This window comes from Chenopodium quinoa, unplaced genomic scaffold, assembly GCF_001683475.1.
Source record: "Chenopodium quinoa cultivar QQ74 unplaced genomic scaffold, ASM168347v1, whole genome shotgun sequence".
In the NCBI taxonomy this organism is placed as follows: Eukaryota; Viridiplantae; Streptophyta; class Magnoliopsida; order Caryophyllales; family Amaranthaceae; genus Chenopodium; species Chenopodium quinoa.
The window spans coordinates 1,427,455-1,447,597 of NW_018743919.1; the positions used below are offsets into that span (position 1 = coordinate 1,427,455).

The 20,143-nt window shown below is 34.2% G+C and overlaps 3 protein-coding genes across 3 annotated transcripts; 1 reads left to right on the plus strand and 2 right to left on the minus strand.

Annotated features, from left to right (window-relative positions):
* The first annotated feature begins 3,050 nt into the window (after positions 1–3,050).
* On the plus strand, positions 3,051–5,317 carry LOC110687294 (peroxidase 56-like). Its single transcript, XM_021863924.1, has 4 exons — positions 3,051–3,316; positions 3,434–3,619; positions 3,728–3,893; positions 4,007–5,317. The coding sequence occupies exons 1-4, from the start codon at positions 3,095–3,097 to the stop codon at positions 4,432–4,434; spliced, it is 1,002 nt and encodes a 333-aa protein (XP_021719616.1). The 5' UTR covers positions 3,051–3,094; the 3' UTR covers positions 4,435–5,317.
* Positions 5,318–7,602: 2,285 nt separating this feature from the next.
* Positions 7,603–8,538, minus strand: LOC110687163 (putative cysteine-rich receptor-like protein kinase 9). The gene has a single exon (XM_021863778.1). It carries the CDS (start codon positions 8,536–8,538, stop codon positions 7,603–7,605), a length of 936 nt encoding a protein of 311 aa, XP_021719470.1.
* A 1,248-nt stretch (positions 8,539–9,786) lies between these two features.
* On the minus strand, positions 9,787–16,542 carry LOC110687164 (cysteine-rich receptor-like protein kinase 25). Its single transcript, XM_021863779.1, has 8 exons — positions 15,738–16,542; positions 15,371–15,490; positions 14,863–15,047; positions 14,522–14,732; positions 14,188–14,425; positions 13,815–13,965; positions 13,404–13,712; positions 9,787–10,425 (listed from the first exon to the last, which is right to left on the minus strand). The coding sequence occupies exons 1-8, from the start codon at positions 16,540–16,542 to the stop codon at positions 9,787–9,789; spliced, it is 2,658 nt and encodes an 885-aa protein (XP_021719471.1).
* Positions 16,543–20,143: the final 3,601 nt, after the last annotated feature.

The window sequence follows — 20,143 nt, forward strand, 5'->3', positions numbered from 1 at the left end:
CAAAACCACCCCACCCATTTTCGAAACTAACCACCCCATACCACCACCTACGAAACCAACCCACACCACCACTGCCACCACCCCACACCCATTCCACAAAACCACTCACCTACCACCGATCGAAATCGTCCCAACCACGCTTGAAACCTACCTACCTACACCGAAACCACTTGTTTAGCCAAGCAGAAACCCACTCCCCTACCCTGCCAAACCACCCACCACCTTAAAAACCCACCAGGCCGAAAATTAAATAAATAAATTGAAAAACTAATTGAAATTAAATTAAAACTCGAAGTAAAATTAAATTACAAATTGAATTAGAAATTGAATTAAAGAAAATTAACTTAAAAATCGAAAACATACATTAAAAATCGAACAAATACCTTAAAAATTGGTAATGGCTTCGAATTTCCCCTAAAATATGGCTAAAAAGGCCAAATTCGACCATGAAAACTCTAGATCTAGAGTTTTCATGGTCGAATTGAACTTGGCTTCAAAAACCTTTAGCTTGTTTAATAAACCAAAACGGATGTTGATGTTGGCGGTGTTGTTGATGGTGGTGGGCGAGATGTTGGCGATGTTGATGGCGGTGTTGTTGTTAATGGCGGTGATGGTGTGAGAAAGATGGGAAAGAAGAGGAGAGAAGAAAGAGGGGAAAGAAGAGAAGATCTAGAAGAAAGAGGGGAACAAACAGGAGGGGGAAAGAGAAGAGGGGAGAGAAAGAGAAGAAGGGAAAGAGAACAGGGGAGAGAAAGATACGGGAAAGAGAAGAGGAGGAGGAAAGAGAAAGGGAGAGAGAAAGAGGAGACGGGTTAGAGGAGGGGAAAAGATAAGAGGAAAGAAAAGGGGTGGATTGAGGGTTAGGTTTAGAAAAGGTTTCTTTTAAATATATATCTTTTTCGATGGAAATTCTATCAGAAATTTCTGACAGAACCGTCGAAAAGTACAAATATTCCGACAGAATTATTTTCCGTCGGAAATTTCCGACGCATTGTTCAAATTCGTTTGAAATATCCGACGGAATTCCGTGTCCGTCGGAACCTGTCCGTCGGAAATTGACTGTTTTCTTGTAGTGTTATTAAAACATGCAATACGGTGATCAAAACAAATAGAATAAAATAAATCAATAAACATGCATAATATAGGAAGCAACTCGAGCATAATTAAAGGAACGAATTAAAAATACCCAAGACAATACTAAATAATTATTAATACGATCTTAGGCATGATACTAACATGATTAATATAACGCCTAAACACGATATTAATAATTAAGAATTAATCCCTAAACATGATGCTAGTAAGAGTAAATATTGTAGAATTAATTAAACGAAAGAATAATTAAATCTATTTATTTCGATTGCGAAACCTTACAACTACATCATGAATGAACTGCTAGTAAACTTCAATAAAATATGTAAATCAAAATAAACTAAATTAAATTATAGAAAAAAAATTAAATTGAGTTTAGATTGAAACCTTCAGGGTTTATGATCAACCTTTCACTGCACGCCGTGGACCACCGATAGAGTTTCGGGTAAAATATTGATGTCTAGGAACACTTAAAGGAGGAATTATGAAAGATTTGTGAGATGAAAGATTAAAAGAATAAGAGTATTAGAGAGAAGATGAGCAGAAAACGGTGCCTGTTACTCGACTACCTTATTTTTAGAAATAAAATGGAAAAAGATAGAGAATACATCGCCAAATTATCAAAACTATCGCGCCAGGTTGGCGTCTACCGCGTCGCGACGATTCTATCGGACTAGAAAAGTTATATGAAATGAATAAGAATTAAAACAAATGATTTGGGCTCGAAATAGAAATAAGTAAGTACTGACTAGAAAAGTTAAATGAAATGAATTTTGAAATAAAATTAAGCACTTATTTATATATTTCAACACTCTACCCGAACCAAATGGTAATGAAAGGTTTTCCTCATCATCAGGTTTCGGTTGGAGAGATATTTTTGAGAGATTGTTACATACACCCAGGTGCACTGTACACCCATGAGTATTTTGTTCTCATTTTGATGATTCTTTTTCATTTAATCATCAAATGAATAGCAAATACTCATTTTGGGTTAGTTGGGTGTATGGTGCACCTGGGTGTATCTAACAAATTCTAGATATTTTTAGGTGTCTAAAATTCCCTTAATGAATTTCGCAAAAACGCTCTTAATGAATTTCGCAACATACTCTTAAATATTCAATGAAATTACCAAAATCCTGCAACATATACATTGTTTTGTATTAAAAAAAAAAGAAATGTATGTACCTGACACCCTCTTCTATATCAATGGACTTACAATTACAAATCTGCCCTATTATGTATATATTTCCTCTGTTCTATTAATATTGCAACAATGGACTTTTTGCACTATTCATCACTCTTGTTTAACATATAATATGATTTATACGTTAAGCAAAACATAGTCATGTGGAATCTTGTTGGATTCGTCTCATAAAATACTTTCACAATATCAATTTTTTCATAATTTTACTCTTACACAATTATAGATATTTAGCACATAAAATGTGTTTTAGGATGCGTATTTCATCCTTGTTGCAATATTAATAGAATGGAGGAAGTATGTGAATACACATAACTGGGAGACAAGTCCGGTACTCCTTCAATATAATCTTTAGTCCCATTCCTATATACAGTAATAATAATTACAAGTGTATTACATGCTCATCACTTCAGTATTAAATTATTACTCGTAATATAGTTTGATTAATGTTTAGTTTATTTTAAGAAAAGGATAGTCCAACTCCCTCACCAATAGTAATTAGTAAGTAGTAAAACAACCATATATACTAATACTATATACAAGTAGTTAATTATATAATTGAAGTAATACTTCGTCAAGCTAATTTAATCAATATGATTATGTTAGCACCAACCAAAAATCAAAGACAAACGTGCAAACACAAAGGTGTTGGATGCATGCAAATTGGAATAGTTGGCAATATGTGACATGTTAATTAGTACTCTACACACTATATATAAGGATGCTGCTATTTTCCTTAATTACAACACTCATCATAGCAACTCTAACTAGCCCATACTTGATCAATTAAGAGATCGATTGATGGCTACTCCTAAGGTTATGATTTTATTAGCTCTTCTTCTTCTTCCTCTTGTTGCCTCGAATCCTGCTTATGACAAATCCGGCCTATCGGTGGGGTACTATGGGTATTCATGTCCTCAAGCCGAGTCCATTGCATTGAATGTCATCAAAGAATCCCTTTATGTTGATCCTACTCTTGCTGGCCCCTTGTTGAGAATGTTCTTTCATGATTGTTTTGTTAGGGTGAGTAATACCTTTTTTTCTATCTATTTTGCACGAATTAATTAAGGCTATATATATATATATATAGTGGATATGCAAACAAACTAATCGTTTTCTTAATATATAATTGATTTTCAGGGTTGTGATGCTTCAATCCTGCTAGATTCTCCTACAAAACAAGGTGAGAAAGATGCAATTCCAAATCTAACACTTCGAGGATATGAAATCATAGATAAAGTCAAGAGTGCATTGGAAATGCATTGCCCAGGGACTGTCTCATGTGCTGATATATTAGCCATAGTATCGAGGGATGTCGTGGTTGAGGTATACATTTCTAAATTACTAAAAAAAAAAATTCTAAGTTATCTAATGTTATAATTGTACGTTGGTAGTGAAATGTTCTTATTATTGTACTATGTGTTGCCTTTGTAGACCGGAGGAGCGTACTGGGATGTTGAGTTAGGAAGGCGAGATGGTTTTGTTACTTCGCTTACTGAAGCTCTAACTAGTTTGCCACCACCATTTTTCAACATTACCTCTTTGATAAATAGTTTCATCCAAAAAGGACTAAGTGTAAAGGATCTTGTAGTTTTATCAGGTATGTAAATAACTTTTATTTATTTACTTATTTATTTTCATTTACACTTTCACGTCGATTAGTAAGTTTAGACATACTTTTTTATGTTGTAACTCGAGAATATAATTGTGTAGGAGCACACACTTTAGGCGTATCTCATTGTTCTTCGTTCAAAAACCGTCTCTACAACTTCAACGGAGGAGGTGACAACTCTTTCGATCCAACCATGGATCCCAAATATGTCCCTGCATTAAGGAAGAAATGCACCAAAAATGGTGCTGACGTGATCGTGGAAATGGATCCCAGAAGTTCCAAAAAATTCGATAATGATTACTTCAAGCAAGTGTCTAATAACAGAGGATTGTTTCAATCAGATGCTGCATTACTCGACAATTACGATACTAAATATTATGTTGAAGCTCACAAGAACGGTAGAAACGAAGAAAAGAAATTCTTCGAAGACTTTGGTGTATCCATGGTAGGAATGGGTAGAATTGAAGTTCTTACTGGTAATGCTGGTCAAGTAAGGAAAGTTTGCTCAAAGATTAATTACGAGTACTGATTAAATGTACGTACGTACGTGACATTTCGTCGTGGTCCAAAATTCTCCTCATATTAATTGATTTGTTCATTTGGTTATACAAATTATTGCATTATGAATAAATAAGAAGATTCGTAAAGTGTATGTTTGTGAGATTTAATATTGGTAAAGAACTTATAAGTTCAAGTGAGATTGATCGAGCTCGTCTCCAACTGAAGATCGAAGTAATATCTGGCTTTAACGGAGTATATGTATGGTCAAAGAGTCAAAGCCACTTTTATTTTGCTATATACATAGGATGATCTTTCATATATAAGATCTCAAGAAAGTGTATGTAGTTAGAATATTTTCCATTACTTTGTCTTTGTTTTCATGTAGTTGGATGCTCTCTTTCTATATTATTTAAATATCATTACTTAAACAGAATATTATTATAATTTTTGTGTAAGAGTTTAGTTTTTTTTTTTAGTAAACTTAACTAATTACTAACAAGTCATACGAGATCTACAAAAGACATCAAATTTAAATTAATTTAATCAGGTCAAACGAATATCCCTTTACTAAAAGTATGATGGATGGGACGATCTTGATCTTGCACTGTTATCGCATGCATTGTTGGAATATGCAGCACTTTCAGAGAGACAGTCAAGTGATTTGTTATAACCGCGAGAAACACTTTTGTTTGATTCATTTGAATTGAAAATCTTTGTGATTCCACATAATTCTTTACTAACGAATTCGAATTGAACCCATATTACTATTGTTCCCCCTTACACCATAACATTTCCTTTTCAATCGCCCTCTCTGATTTTATATCAACATTTCTTGCACACATTAACACTTTACTCCATTGAAAGAGTTAAGCTTTTAAAAAACAAAAGAATGGTACAAAAACTTAAATAAATGAAACAAAAAAAAAAAAAACCCTAATCAAAATATCTTGTAACAATGTAAATTTTAGAAAAAATAAAAGTTCTATTGTACTTTTTTGCCCTAATGCTTGATTTGGATGAATTATTTTGTTAGTTATTGAATTAACGTTATTATGATGGACTTTTTGTCAGAAACTACCTTTTAAAAGAAATTTTTGTGAGGAACTACCTAATATAAAAAATCGTTGTAAGAAACTACCTATTTATATAAAAATGTTGTAAGAAACCACTTATTAAAATAAAAAATGTTGTAAAAAACTAACCTTTTGCCGAATTTTCATCTTTAACTAATTTCTCTGGCATTGACCACCCTCAGCTTGTCACATGATTTTAATTTAATTAAACTAATTCTCACCCCTTTTTTCCCCAATTTGGTGCCCAACATCCGTATTCAACCTTATATCCCTCAATTTCTCCTTCGATCCCTTGCTTCCCTTGCATTATTTTCCCCTTCCCTTGCTTAGCTTCCATTTGACAATTGCAAGGAGTGAGAGCTTGTGTTAGTTTCGGGGATGCGTGAGGGTGATTTTGGGTGTGTTTTGAGGCAGGTTGGGGTGTTGTGGTGGTGGGTCAAAATGGTATGGTGGTGGGGAGGTGGTGAGGAAGGTGGCACGCACTCTTGATGGGACACGAAAAAAAAAGGTTTTAAAAGGTCACATGATCGGCATGTGGGTGGTCAGCGCCGGAGAAATTAGTCAACAGTGAAAATTCGGTAAAGGATAGTCTTTTACAACTTTTTCATTTTAATAAGTAGTTTCTTATAACATTTTTTTTTAGAAAATTTTGATTTTTAACACCCAAAAAAAGGCTGAAAATTGGTTTTTAACACCTTAAACAAAAATATTTTAACACCAAATAATTTTAAAAAATTGGATTTTACCACCACTTAACAGATTTGGTCCAAAAATTCGTTAATTAGGGTCCATAATGCCACGTGTCTCTTTGTGATTAGACAAAAAAAGAAAAAAAAATTTAAAAAAAGAAACCGAAAACTACCCAGCCACCCCAGCCCCACCATTACCACCCTGTTCTCCGTCCCCACCCAGAGCAGCTTCAAGTCTCCGCCATCGTAACCAACCCCCTGCCAAGCCCTGACCACCGGAACCCACCCCTTCCCCAGCCCCAACTAACAAAACCCATCCCCCTCCCATTCCCTCACCTGTAAACCGTCCAAAACGAAGCCTTAAATTCTAAAACGGCCACTAATGGCAGAAATTGGCCGATTTTGGGGCTGAGTGGCGATTTCAGCCAATTAGTGGCCGAAATCATGGTTGTTTACTTTAGGGAAGGGGGGTTGCGGTTTGGCGCTGGTGCGACGGTTATGGTTTCGGGAAAGGGAGGGGTGGGTTCAAGTGGGGCGGGGTTAGGCTAGGGGAGGTGGTGTTCCGACGATGGGGTAGGGCTGTGGCTGCATTAGCTAGGGGAGGAGAAGAGGGTGGCAGATGGTGGGTCTGGGTTGGCTCGGTTTTTTGGCCACTAACAAAGCCACACGTGTCACCGTAGACCCCACTTAACGTATTTTTGGACGGAATCAGTGGTGGTGAAATCCAATTTACTAAATTTTTTCTGGTGTTAAAATAAATTTTTGTTTTTTGGAGGTGTTATAAATTAAAAACCAATTTCAGCTTTTTTTTTGGTGTTAAAACGTCTTTTAATAGGAAGTTTCTGACAAAAAAGTCCTATTATGATCATTTACTCTCGTATTTCAAGAAGCTAGTAATTGCAAATTCGTTTATAGAGTAAATAATTAAAATATTTTAGAGCTACATTTATGCAATTCAATTTAAATTGAACGCCAAAATTTGAAATAGTAAATCTGTTTTAGATTTGACTCATTCAACAAACATGTACAATACTTGAATATTTTGGATTATGATCAAGATAAGTGTTCTCAAACCTGTAGTCGAAAATAACTCGACTTGAATATCACCTGACCCAAATTAAACCTAACTTGACAAATCTTTTAAGATATTGTTATTGGTCACCACTTTTAAAGTTTGAACAAAAAATAAAAAAAAAAACAAGAAGGAACTCAATGAACACAATAACATTACATTTGTCACAAAATGAGTTCATTGCAATAACACTATTATTATTTACTTAATGAAATTAGCATTTAATACGAAGTAACATTTGTTGAACAAAGCATATGTTGTTTGATACAAAGTTGCCTACATAATTCCGTCAATGAAACTACTAATGGCCGCCTTGATCATTTCTCTAAGAAGGTCATAAATACACCCGTGATTTCGAAAATTTACCAGGCCATGAATAACGATGATATACACAATGTCATTACAAGCAAGTAGGTCTTTAAGCTTGTTAGCTGATTACTACCGGAAGGTGGTGAAGGTGGCACGACGGGTGTATTATTAGGAAAGTTAAAGTCCATCGTTGGCGGGCCTGATGTCGACGAAGTCGTACTGGTAGAGGGAGCGTCATTCTCATTGTTAAATTCTCCAATGAAAGGTGCTTGATCATATCGGAGCCAGCAACTAGGCAAGTACATTTCCATCGATACTCTTGCCGTCCCACAACATGCTCCCATATTTCTGAATGCCACTCTTAAGCATCTTTCACATCGATTTCCAATTATGTCAGGAGTGCATTGTGCGAAGGCATACACATTCTCGAACAACGTGAGCTCGCCTTGGTCAGTAGCATAACCTCGACTTGAGTTATAGGCAGCCTGCTCGATTAAACCATCCATCATCTCTGAAATTAATTTTCCGAATTTTGTAGGATCAGACACATTTACTAGACTCCAGGTGTAGCTCATTTGACTTTGTTCTTGGTGAGAATAGATGGGGCGGTTTGCATACCGTACCATACATTCCTGGTACCACATAATGGCCTCTTTTTGTGTAGGGCATTTTTCTACGATTGTTTTGGATGCGGCCTCGACACAATCATGACATTGTTGTCCATTGAGATCACCTCGACACATATATAAGCCATATGTTTGGTCGATCCCTTGTCCAACTGTGATATTATCGAAGGTGGATAAGGAGGCTTTGTTTATAAGGTTAGGAAGAAGGTCAATTAAGTTTTCGTGGTACGTGCTATCCGTTGTGTAATTACCAACATCTTCTAGGCAATATTCACTGTGGATATGGAATTGAGAGGAAGTTGGTGTGACGGTAAGGAAAAGGGGGATGAAGAAGATTATACGAAGATTGATTGAGAACTTCATCTCTTAATTTTAGATGACAAAAGATATTGAATTTTGAACTTATTAATTAGAAGAATTTAAAAAAAAAAAAAAAATTGTTATACTACTTGTATAATTCTATGGTAGAAATTCAAATCACATATGCATAGAATAATTCTAATGGTAGAAGTTTAATCAAATCATATATGTTTAGAATAATTCTAATGGTAGAAGTTCAAATTATAAGTTTATTCAAATTTTATATGTATAGAATATGTCAAATTAATTAGCAACTTAATTGTGTACAGCTTAAGCGAAGTCAATGTCTTCTTCTTTCCTCATTAGTGGATGCACGAAATTATAAGTATGTTTAGTGGTTAGCCATTCTTCACTAGCTTAGAAAATCTATCATTTAGCTAGCATTTTGACTTTTCATGAGATAGACATATTCTTCCATACAAAATTATACATCTTTTTCGATACATAAGGTAGTTTGGTAGGATAAAGGAGGGTAAAAGAGAATATTCCAATAAAAAAAATGTAGTAGATACCAAAATATTTTTATTTTATGGAGCATACTTTAAATTGTACAACGAAAGAAGGTGTATCGTAATCAAGCACAACTCTTAATTCAAAGCTTCTCAATCTCACCATGAGTAGTTTTCGATTTCACATTTTTCTTTAAAGTACTAAATGTGTAGTAATTGGCCTAGCAGAGCTACATCAAGAAATGACGACATAAATTAAACTCTTATCACCCCCGATGAACCATTCAATTACTATATGAACCTAGTTATAATTAAGAAACTTGTATAGTAAGTGAGTAGACATACCCATAATGTTGGGAGAAACACTCTCACAATTGTTGCAATTTTATTAGACGCATCTGTAATAGAACTATAACTTCATGTATATAATATACAGACATGACCGAAATTTGATAATTGTACTTTGTTGTGGCGTTTCGTATCATTATTTCCTTGGTTATATATCTTGTTTGTGCGTGCGCGATGTTTTCATAAGATTAGTGAAAGTAACTTGTGTAAAATTGTACATGTTATATATATGGATTACAATTCACTTGAAAAGTGAAAATTAATTACAAAGTCTTGATTCGACAAGGTTGAAATTAAAGACTTGGCTATTAATCTTAAAAATTAAAGTAAAATTCATAAGAATCCCAAAGCTATATAGATCTTCATCAATATAAAATTATCATAACGTAGCTCAGATCATAACCATCAAACCATATAGATCAGACAATTCAGCTGTGAAGTATGTCGTTGAAGGCTAAGGAGCAAGAGTAGGCGGAAGAGGAAGCGTTGGTGGCGGCGACAACGACGGTTGAGAATCAAAGATAAACGGCGCAGTATCATACCTTAGCTGACAATTAGGCAACATAACCATAGTCCAAACTGACAAACTGTCAACACAACAACTAGGTATTCTACCCAATGCTGTCACCAAGCAACTTTCACAGGCCTCTGCTGTTATATCAGGCCTACACAAAACCATCCCATAAAACCCTTCAAACAAAGTGAAATTCTTCTGCCCATGAGCATAAAACCGGTGTAAATTATCCGATGAAATCGCCTCCAAAATCAACCCCCGCAAGGTGGTATTCACCAGCGCGGGGAAGCCTTCAGGTTTAGAGACATTTAGTGTACCATAGTTGAAATACCAAGTGTTAGTTTGGTTGCTCTCAATGGCGGAGATGGAGTTGTTGGTGAATCTTATCATACATTCATCATACCAAATAGTGGCCTCCTTCCTATCGAAGCAGTACTGGTCTATGGTGTTGATGGTGGCATTGATGCAGGCCTCGCAGGTGGCGAGGGAGATGTCTGGACGACAGAGGTAGTATCCGTTGACACGATCAGGGCCGAGACCAACGGAGGAGTTGGAGAAGTTGTCAACGGAGGAGGATGCCTGGAGGTTTGATAAAAGGTTGCGGATGTTGCTGTGGTATGTGCCATTGGTATTTATAATATCACTTTCTAAGCATTTTCCTCCGGCGAAATCAAGTTGAAGTTCTTGGGTTTGTGCTATTGTGATTTTTATGAGTGTGAGGATGACAATTTTGAAAATAAAAAACATAATGTTTTGTAAATTTCTGTTAGAGAGTTATTATGTATGTTAATGGTAGGAAATAATGATATATATTATGGACCTATAATTAGAGGATGATTGAATTAATAGTTCAGAACATGTTTTCATATTATTTATATGTGTCACGATCTTTCAAATTAGCTAGAGAGAAGATCAGTAGCTCCTTAGCTAATTTTACAACTTACATTATCCAACTATAATATGACCGAAAGGATATGTTACCTTTGAATTATTCTTCAAAAACTAGTTGATTCAAGATTATCAACTCTTCTACAACATCTTAATTGCTGTGGCAGGAACATGAAGAATCATACAATTACTTAATAGCTTGTCATAACAAAATCTATTTTTTTTTCTTTGTTTTATGTGCAAATTGCTTTCTTATATTTTTATATTGTTATTTTACAATATTTTTTAGATTGCCAATTCTCAAGTTATGATCAAATTCAGATTGATAAAGTGAGAACTAAGTGGGTGCCCTAGCTATATAGTCCAACAATTGTATGTGTGTTTGGTCAAATTGTAACACTTAAAAAATCAAAGGAAATAAAAGTTAATCAGACAAAGTTGAGATTATTAAAATCAATTTTTTAAAACTAATCAATGTGACAGAAAATTTACCTAATAACAATTCTTAAGTTTACAATTATTGTGCATATGAGTTTTTTTTTTTTTTTTTTTTTTTTTTTTTTTTTTTTGCGTAAGAGCTCATGGCATTAACATCTCTAACCTTGATTTAAAGAGCATCAACTGAGCCGAAACGAATGGTACAATACTATCTAATAGAGCTCGTCTCAAATTAAATGTGCTACTTTGTGACTTCCAAAATTGGCAAGCTAAGGATTACCAATGCAAAATTGTTCTATTACTTACCTCCGTTTTTTTTAGTTGACACGTATTTTTTTTTTAGGAAGTTTATTTTTAGTTGACACGTTTTTTTTTTGATAAGTTTTATACTTTGAATTTACTAGTGTACCCCACTTGCTTTACCATTCTCTCTCATCTCCTTAATTTGTGCCTAAATTGAATGCGTCAACCAAATAGAAACGGAGGAAGTATGATTTCCCTACGTTACAAAAAGTTTAAGAAAACTCTTATGAATAGTGTGCATGGACATTTATATCCCTAAAAATGTTCTTTTACATATTTGCCCCCATTTGATTTCAAAAGCCTTATAATTGACTCTTGAATTCCCTAAATTGATTTTAAAAGTTATGTTTATGTCAATATTTAAACCATCTTTTACTCTCTCTATTTCTATATGTTTTAATTTTCCTATTTAGAATTTATTAGACATTTATATTTTTACATCGAACTCTATATTTTTTTATCGCTTAATCACTAAATTAAAGTAGCCTAACTAAAGTTTAGAACATTGTACAACTACACAACATCCAACATATTTATCGTCTATATACAAATAGTTTTATAAAATATTACACAAACCAGCATAGGCAATAAAAAATTATCGGTAATAATTCTTCTCAAAGACTAGCTATATCGCGCGCGTTAAAATCCTAGTATGCATAAAAATGGGCAAATTGCTAGCATCATTTAACAGTTTTTTCCCTAAAACTGCTAACCTGAGGATTTAATCCAAAATTTGTTTCTCAAGAAAATAAACTTAGATCTTTACCGAGAGTACCTAATGAATTTTGCTACTCCACTCCGTATTACAACTTTCCACTGGTAAAAATCTCTGATGATGGCAAAGACGTCCCGAATTTCTGCACTGCGAAATCATTTAGAGGTGCTGTTAATTAAAAATTAGATATTTGACTAATTTTTTCGACATTTTAATTTAATTTATTGTCCAATTTAGTATTTTCAATTTTTGATATTTGCGCTGTTAGAGAATTGTATTACAGATTACTCTATGTAATTGAAATGTTACTTGAAGAATCGTTCTTTTTAGCTTTAATTCTTCTTTGAAATTGAATTACTGTAACCTGTAAAGATGAAGAATTGAAATCAGGTTGTTGTTCTTCCTTTTTGTCTAATCTTAGTTTTAATTTTTAATTACTAAAAACCAACCCAAATAATGTGAATTATAAATTTAGCAAAAGAGAATGTTAACTGATTATTATCCATTAATACTGTACTAGTATAAATTAGATTTGGAGACTTTGGATATAAGGTGATAATTTTGGATAAAAGCTGAAGTTTATATGAAATCATTTCCAATAAACATTAATAATTGGTTAGTTTAAGTAGCACATAATGTCATACTGTATAAATTAGTCATTTCTCACAAATCTACCCTTGTATTCCCTTAGTTTGCAATTGCTACTGATCATACTATATGATCAATAGTTGTTCTTGATATTAATTATTATTGCTTTCATTTCAGATTCAGGTTGGTGCGCAAGTGGCTTACATGTATGGCTGCTTGCTGTTTGGATCTTATTTGGTTGAAATCTGAGGTAACATTACCTCTAATCACTTGTGTTTTTCCTAGTTCGACTTAATGTTATAATTTTGTTGTTGTTGTATTGGCAACACCTGCTGTTTTTTTTTCCTTCTTTTGTGTGATATTATCCCTGTAATGCTTTACATGATCAGTCATAAACATTTCAACTTGAATATACAACATTTTTAGACTTGCTCAATCAACTTTAGACAATTTAACATAAAAAGAAGCCTGAATACAGTTCCATTACTCTTTCTCAACCATAGGTTAGCAAAAAGATTATGGCCTTTTTTTTTTGGGTGTGTTGAAGGGGAGGGGAATAACATAGGAAAAGGTGTTTCTTGCTGTAAAGAGAATGTCAGCGCGGGTATAAGTCTGTAAATTGTACAGTGGAGTTTCCACTATAAGCCTGATCTCTTTCAAGACTTTGAAATTGATCTTGTTCTCCTGTTACGTACCCACCTTGCACATTCGTCTCAGATGAAACTGATGAAAGGCGCGGTGGAAATTGGATATCAGAGGAATTGTTTTGTAGAATGAGGAGAACTGATTCCATTGTTGGTCTACTTGGAGGGTCATCTTGAACACAAAGTAGCCCTACTTGGACACATCTTAGGATTTCGGTTCTTGAACAGTTGTTCCCTAGTGATGGGTCAAATAGTTCTGAAATAGTCCCTGCATTCCAAAGTTTCCGTGCCTGAAACAATGGGATACATATTTGACTTGTTAGTAATTAACCTTTTTGTAAGGTCATTTGAACCAAATACCGATCAAGAAAACAGAAATTAGGGTGTCTTACATAGTTTGTAAGGCTGTCATGCCCTAGTGATCGAATAAACAAATTATTGCTTTGCCCACTGACGATCTCCAGAAGCATGACTCCGAAACTGTAGACATCTGACTTGATAGAAAATACCCCAGCTACTGCATATTCTGGAGCCATATATCCACTGCAAAACATTACCCATCAACATTAAGGTTGCCATTATTGAAGTAAATCTTATATTTGTATACATGAATAACATGATCAGAATGTGGGAGACCAATTATTAATTTTTGTGGATGCCCCAAGCACCAATGAAGTTAGGCATTTAGTGGTAATATTAAAATTTCATATAGTATATGATGGCCGAAGAATCATCAGATATATAAAATAGATTTTAATAGCTTACAATGTTCCAAATATTTTGGTAGAATTGGCCTGTGTATGGTCCATTTTCACAAGCCTTGCCATGCCAAAGTCAGCTATCTTTGGAGTCATTCCTTCATCCAACAAAATGTTGCTTGATTTTAAGTCCCGGTGTATAATCTTGACCCGAGAATCTACATGAAGGTATAAAAGCCCTCGTGCAATTCCTATTATAATATTGAATCGTGTTTCCCAATCCAAATACTTACGCCTGTTTGGATCTATAAGATGTTCATGACCATGAGTGAGATGGAATACTATCAGAATAAGTTAGTACCTTATGCAACCAAGAATAATGTTGAGTTAAAACATAGTACCAAATAGGAATTTATCCAAACTCAAGTTGGATACAAATTCATAAATAAGCAACTTTTCTTCGCCTTCTATGCAGAAACCCAAAAGTTTGACGAGGTTTCTGTGTTGAAGCTTTGCCAATAATTGGACCTCATTGGTAAATTCTCTTAGACCTTGACGAGAGTCTTCTGAGAGCCTCTTAACAGCTACTTCCTGTCCATCTGGGAGCCTCCCCTGTTTTGTGCATTTGGAAACCCATTAAGTCATAATAAGGAAATGGGCAACCATTTTCAGTCCTAGTAGTTAAAACAAAGTAGAAACATGGTTGTTGAAATTGTGTTTTTGGTGATTCAGGATATGATACCTTATATACAGCTCCAAATCCACCTTCACCTAGTTTGTTGTCCATGGAGAAGTGTCTTGTAGCGAATTTAATTGTGTCCAGATTATATTGCAATGATTCTGAAGGGTTGGATTGCTCGATGTTCGATTCATTGCTGCTAATGACAGGAATCACAGGATCATTGCTTAGTGTGGAAGGATCAAGAGCTGTAGAGAAAAACGGGAGAAAAAAAAATACCATTAGTTGGAAAACAATGAATGGAACTTGGAAGCTTAGATTAACTAAAGGATGTACCCTATGTGATATTCAAGAACAACATGGTGTAGTTTTTATTAGGCTTAATATTTTATGAAATATGAATGGGTATTTTGTTATCCTCTAGCTCTGGGTTTGTAAATTTGTTATCCTTTCTTGTGTTGTGTTATCTACGTGACTGGTCTCTTTTACTCGTCTAGCAAGTAATCAGTATTAAAGTTTTTATGGTTTAATATATCAGAACAGGAAGTCTAGTCTGCTGAGTGACAATTACCTCTAGGTCTCTGATTTTTCTTCCTCTTGTTCACGTAGAATGCGAGGATGCATAGAAGCAACAATACAAAGCCGGTAACTGGAGGTACAACTCTTATCACATAGAATAGTACACCCTTGTCTGCAACATAAAATGCAGGAAATGTTTAGAAATATGAACTATGTATAATGTTTTTTAATCTGCATCACTTGTGCCTTTGATTACTTGCCAGAAAAAAACAATCTTAAAACATGATTGGGACTCTGGGAGGTGCATGTATGAATGTATGATTGAGAGAAGGGAAGGAAGATGAGGCATTATATGGGTAAAACAACCTGGCAAAGGGATTTTGTTTTCTATTTCTTTTGTCAATTTTTTCCTTTGTTACCTGTAGATGTAGATTGTGAGCCTGGTGGGCTTGGAGATGGAGCAAGTTGGTTGTAGAAAGGCACCATTTCGTACCTCATCTGGCAATTAGTCCTGAAGATCATAACCCACAATCTCCCTCCATTACAACAAAGCTGCATATCTCTGTAAATACGACGCAAGCAGCGTTGACACGGTGGTCCAAGGATATCAGGTGAGCACTGAACAAGAGTGTATACAGTTGGATATGGGGGAAAAGGGGCCTCTCCGGTTGCATAACCATTGTAAGTTTTGTTATAAGCTGCCTTCTGAATAAGGCTGTTCATGCTTTTGAACAGCACATTCTGTAACTGATTGGGATTGGATACGTTGTAACTTTGGTCGAACCAAAAAGACCAACGAAGGTCTTCTTCGTCCAGACCAAAGATTGGCCTGTTTGCATACCTCAGAGTGCATTCTTGATACCAGACAACAGCTTCTTTCTGATTAGTGCAGTTTCTTATAATCTTTTGTGCTGCTGCCTGTACACAATCACGACAGAAGTTAGTACTCATGTCACGTCTACAATAGAATGTGCCATAAATTTTGCCGGGGCTTTCTCCCCTGGTGGCTTTATAGAAGTCAGATCTGGAGGCTTCTCCGCCGAGTTCTGTAAGGAGCTGGTAGAGGTTCTCTTTGTATAAGCTGTTCTGTGTATAGTTACCATTTGCATTGTCACAAGTGGTAAAGAAATAATTGGGGCCGGAATCTGCAGTAACATTTTTCAGCAGTAGGAATACAAGGAAGATTAGTTGGAGAGATTTTGAGATGATATCAGATCGTTCCATTTGCTTCATATGTTGATTAGGCCTTATTCAACCGTTTTTCTTACAAAATATTTGTTGGTTTGTAAGCCATATGAACATACGTTTGGCCACTTCAAAGCTTATAGTGATAAACATATGTGGTATCAACTTCGTTGAGACATTACCGAGTCCAGGTACCAACTGTTGATGACTGTAAATAACGAGATGCTTTCATCTGTTCTACATCACCGTGTTACTTTCAACGTTCGTAGAATTTTTTTTTGAGGACGCCCCCAATACTCACTGTGAGAAACGTTTTTGTTTCTTAAATGCATGATCTGTGCACCCGGGTGCACCATGCACATGGTGCACCTGATTAAATAAAAAAAAAAGGCTGAAAGAACATTTAGCTGTATGAAATAGAATATGCAGGTTTTTGAAAAAGAACATTTTTGTGTTTAATAAAGAACATGCATTATTAAAGAACATAAAGACATTACAAAAAGTACGTGATAAAAACTTTATTAAAATTTTATGAAAAATTACACATTAACGGAAAAAATCTTTACCAAAGATATCATATCCCCAAAAATTGTTTTTTCTCTCTCCAAAAATTAACTTTCCATAATAATTTTTGTTCTCTCTCTCTAAAATATTTTAAACTAAGAAAAAACCAAGATTTCATTTTCAAATTAAATTTCAAAATTCAAAATAACATATGTTAAAAGAGCATAAAATATAATGTAAAGAACATATAATTCATACCCGAAGAACACACTGATCAAACTCAAAGAACATACGATAATAAAAAATAATGATTATAATAATTCAAAAAAGAATTTGTGCGTCACTCGCTACCTCAAAGAAAATATGAGCCAAATTCAAAGAACATACTTTGTATTATTGAAACCCAAAAATGTTTTAAAAATGGAAAATGTCCATCAAGGATAATAATTTTAAACTGAAAGCAGTTTAAAGGGAATAATTCCCTATAGTTTCGCCCAGATTGCATGTTTTTATTTTTTTATATTCGACTATTTTTTTTTTCACTTATTTAATGCTAATTTAGTTATGCCACATCATCAGGTGCACCATGAGCATGGTGCACCCTGGTGTATTATACAATTTTCATTGTTTCTCACAATGACAGTTTCGTAAATAAAATTTACCACTTTAATCACGGTTGTACATTTTATTTACGAAATGGATGATAAAATTGTATCACTTTAGTCACGGTGGTACATTTTATTTACGAAACTGTCATTGTGAGAAACAAAAATGTTTCTTACAATGAGTAACAGAGATTTACTGTTTTTTTTAGTATCATTTTTCCAAGTTGTGGGTTATTAATATGTATATTATGCAAATTCCTTATTCTAACTTCCGGTTATTGCTTTGATATTGGGTAAGTTTTGGTGTTACTATGATTTCTTAAACTTTAATTTATTAATATCAAAGAGTTCTGAAAGGTCAATTGGACTCAGTACTGCCTATGCCTCAAATGGATTTGTTCTTGAGTTAGAATGAGCAACATTTGACTTTGACTATTAAGTTTGTACTATTATAATTAAGGGTCTACTTGTAATCAACAATTAATAATATCAACTTGATCAATGTGAGATCAGTATTGCTGTCAACTGATTGTCCAGTCTTTGATTATAATATTGAAATTCGAATATACGAAGTATTAATATATGTTTATGCAAAATGAAATTCTCTAAATGGATAGTAGTTTAAAGACACTTGACACATAAAAATTAATTTTCCTATTATGATATATACTACTCGTACTATTCATATATAGTTAATGACGCTACTCATGTCACCATTAGTCCATTACTATAGAAATGATGTACCACTAATCCACTATGCAACTTCTTCTTAGGAGCTACTTCCGTGATTTGGTTATTAAATGAATCTAAGACGATATCCTATGTTAATGTTCTAAATATCATAATTAGCCTTTTGACTCGTGTAATGCACAGTTTGTTAAAAGTAGAGTGAATTTTTATTTTTTATTTTTTATTTTTTTGGAAAATTGAAGTAAAAAGACATTGACTTAATCTTGATAAGTTGATATTAATTAAGTCATAGTAGTAGGGTAATATGAAAGGAGCTTAAATTAATTTATTGTGTTAGGAATATATACATTTGTGCCAAAATAGAAGGAAAAGGAAAAAGATTAAAGGAGGAAGAAATAATTGGTGTTATGGTTTGTGTTTTAATGTATTAGGCATAGATTTGAGTTGGACTTTTTATTTATCTTGGAAGCTTATACAAAACATTTATTTTTGTATAGTTTGTGTGTTGTATTCTTTTTTAGTATGGTTGTTATGTTTTCTTTTAGGATCAATGCTTTAAAAGTTAGTGGCGAGACAAATAATAGAGAGGTGAATTGGGAATAAAGTGAAAACGACCATTTTGCTATTAATGAAAGCATTAAAGATATAACATTAGTAAGTGTGTTATTGTAATTTTGATATATATTCTCAATCAGTTTCCTTCGTGGCTTCACAACCCAAACAATGGATTATCACACTCCTATTCCCAACCTTCTAATCCCCAAACTCTCATTCCTATTCATCAAACGCCCCACTTAGGTAATAAATCATAGGAATAAAACTATCTTCATCCCATTTTCAATCCCACCTACAATTCCCCTTCTCACAAAACAAACAAGACATAATACTCCCACCTTCTTAATCATTAGAAATGTTTATGAGACTAGACAACTCGCGATCTTATTTCACCTAGAAATGCATAAAGGTTTGACCAAACTTAATTCACACTTAATTCGCCTAAACTCACATCATAACCACCCGTAGTCTCAATTCCCACATATGAAACGCCTAGAGAAAACATCTTATTAAAGCCCTGTTCAAGTCTATCTACTAGCACACGAGTGTGACAACTGACACGGCGTGGGTAATTCACCTGGAAGTGGAGAAAGCGTATACATATACGGATTTATTTCTATCAATTTTCAATTCCAAATTCTATTGAGAAGAGAGTCATGAAATTGGGTTTTGGTTGAAGAACCAATTTAGGGGCAGAAATTGCTCAAAATTTGCTCTTCAATTCCCCAGTTCTGGCATAGCGGCCCATTAATTTGTGAGGAAAGATCTAAACTTTCTTCAGTGGTGTTCATAATGAGGTAATTTCCACTTTTTTTTTTTTTTTTTTTTTTTGAGCCACTTAGGGTGGGGATGAGAATCGATTCCAGGATCACCTGGAACCGGGAGGAAAGCTCTTACCAAGAGAGCTATCCCTCACTCTCAAGTAATTTCCACTTTAATTGTACTAAATCTCCTAATTTTTTCTTTAATTTATTGGCGGCAATTCTCATCTCGAAACTGAGGTAGTAGTTCAATTTTAAAGGTTAATTGCACTTGCTTGATTGCATCTTTTTATATTTAACAATAATTGTTATTATATAAGTATGTTATGTTACATTGTTAATATATGCTTTGGTTATGTTTAATTATAATATTTATGTGGTTCATGATCTTGGTATTTGGTAATGCTTGGCATAAAGTCATAAATAGACAAGTTTGTTGCTTTCAATTCTAGTGACCACTGACCAGAATCGAAGATAGTTGAACCAAAGTTGTAATCGATCAAATATAGGCAATCCAGCTTAATA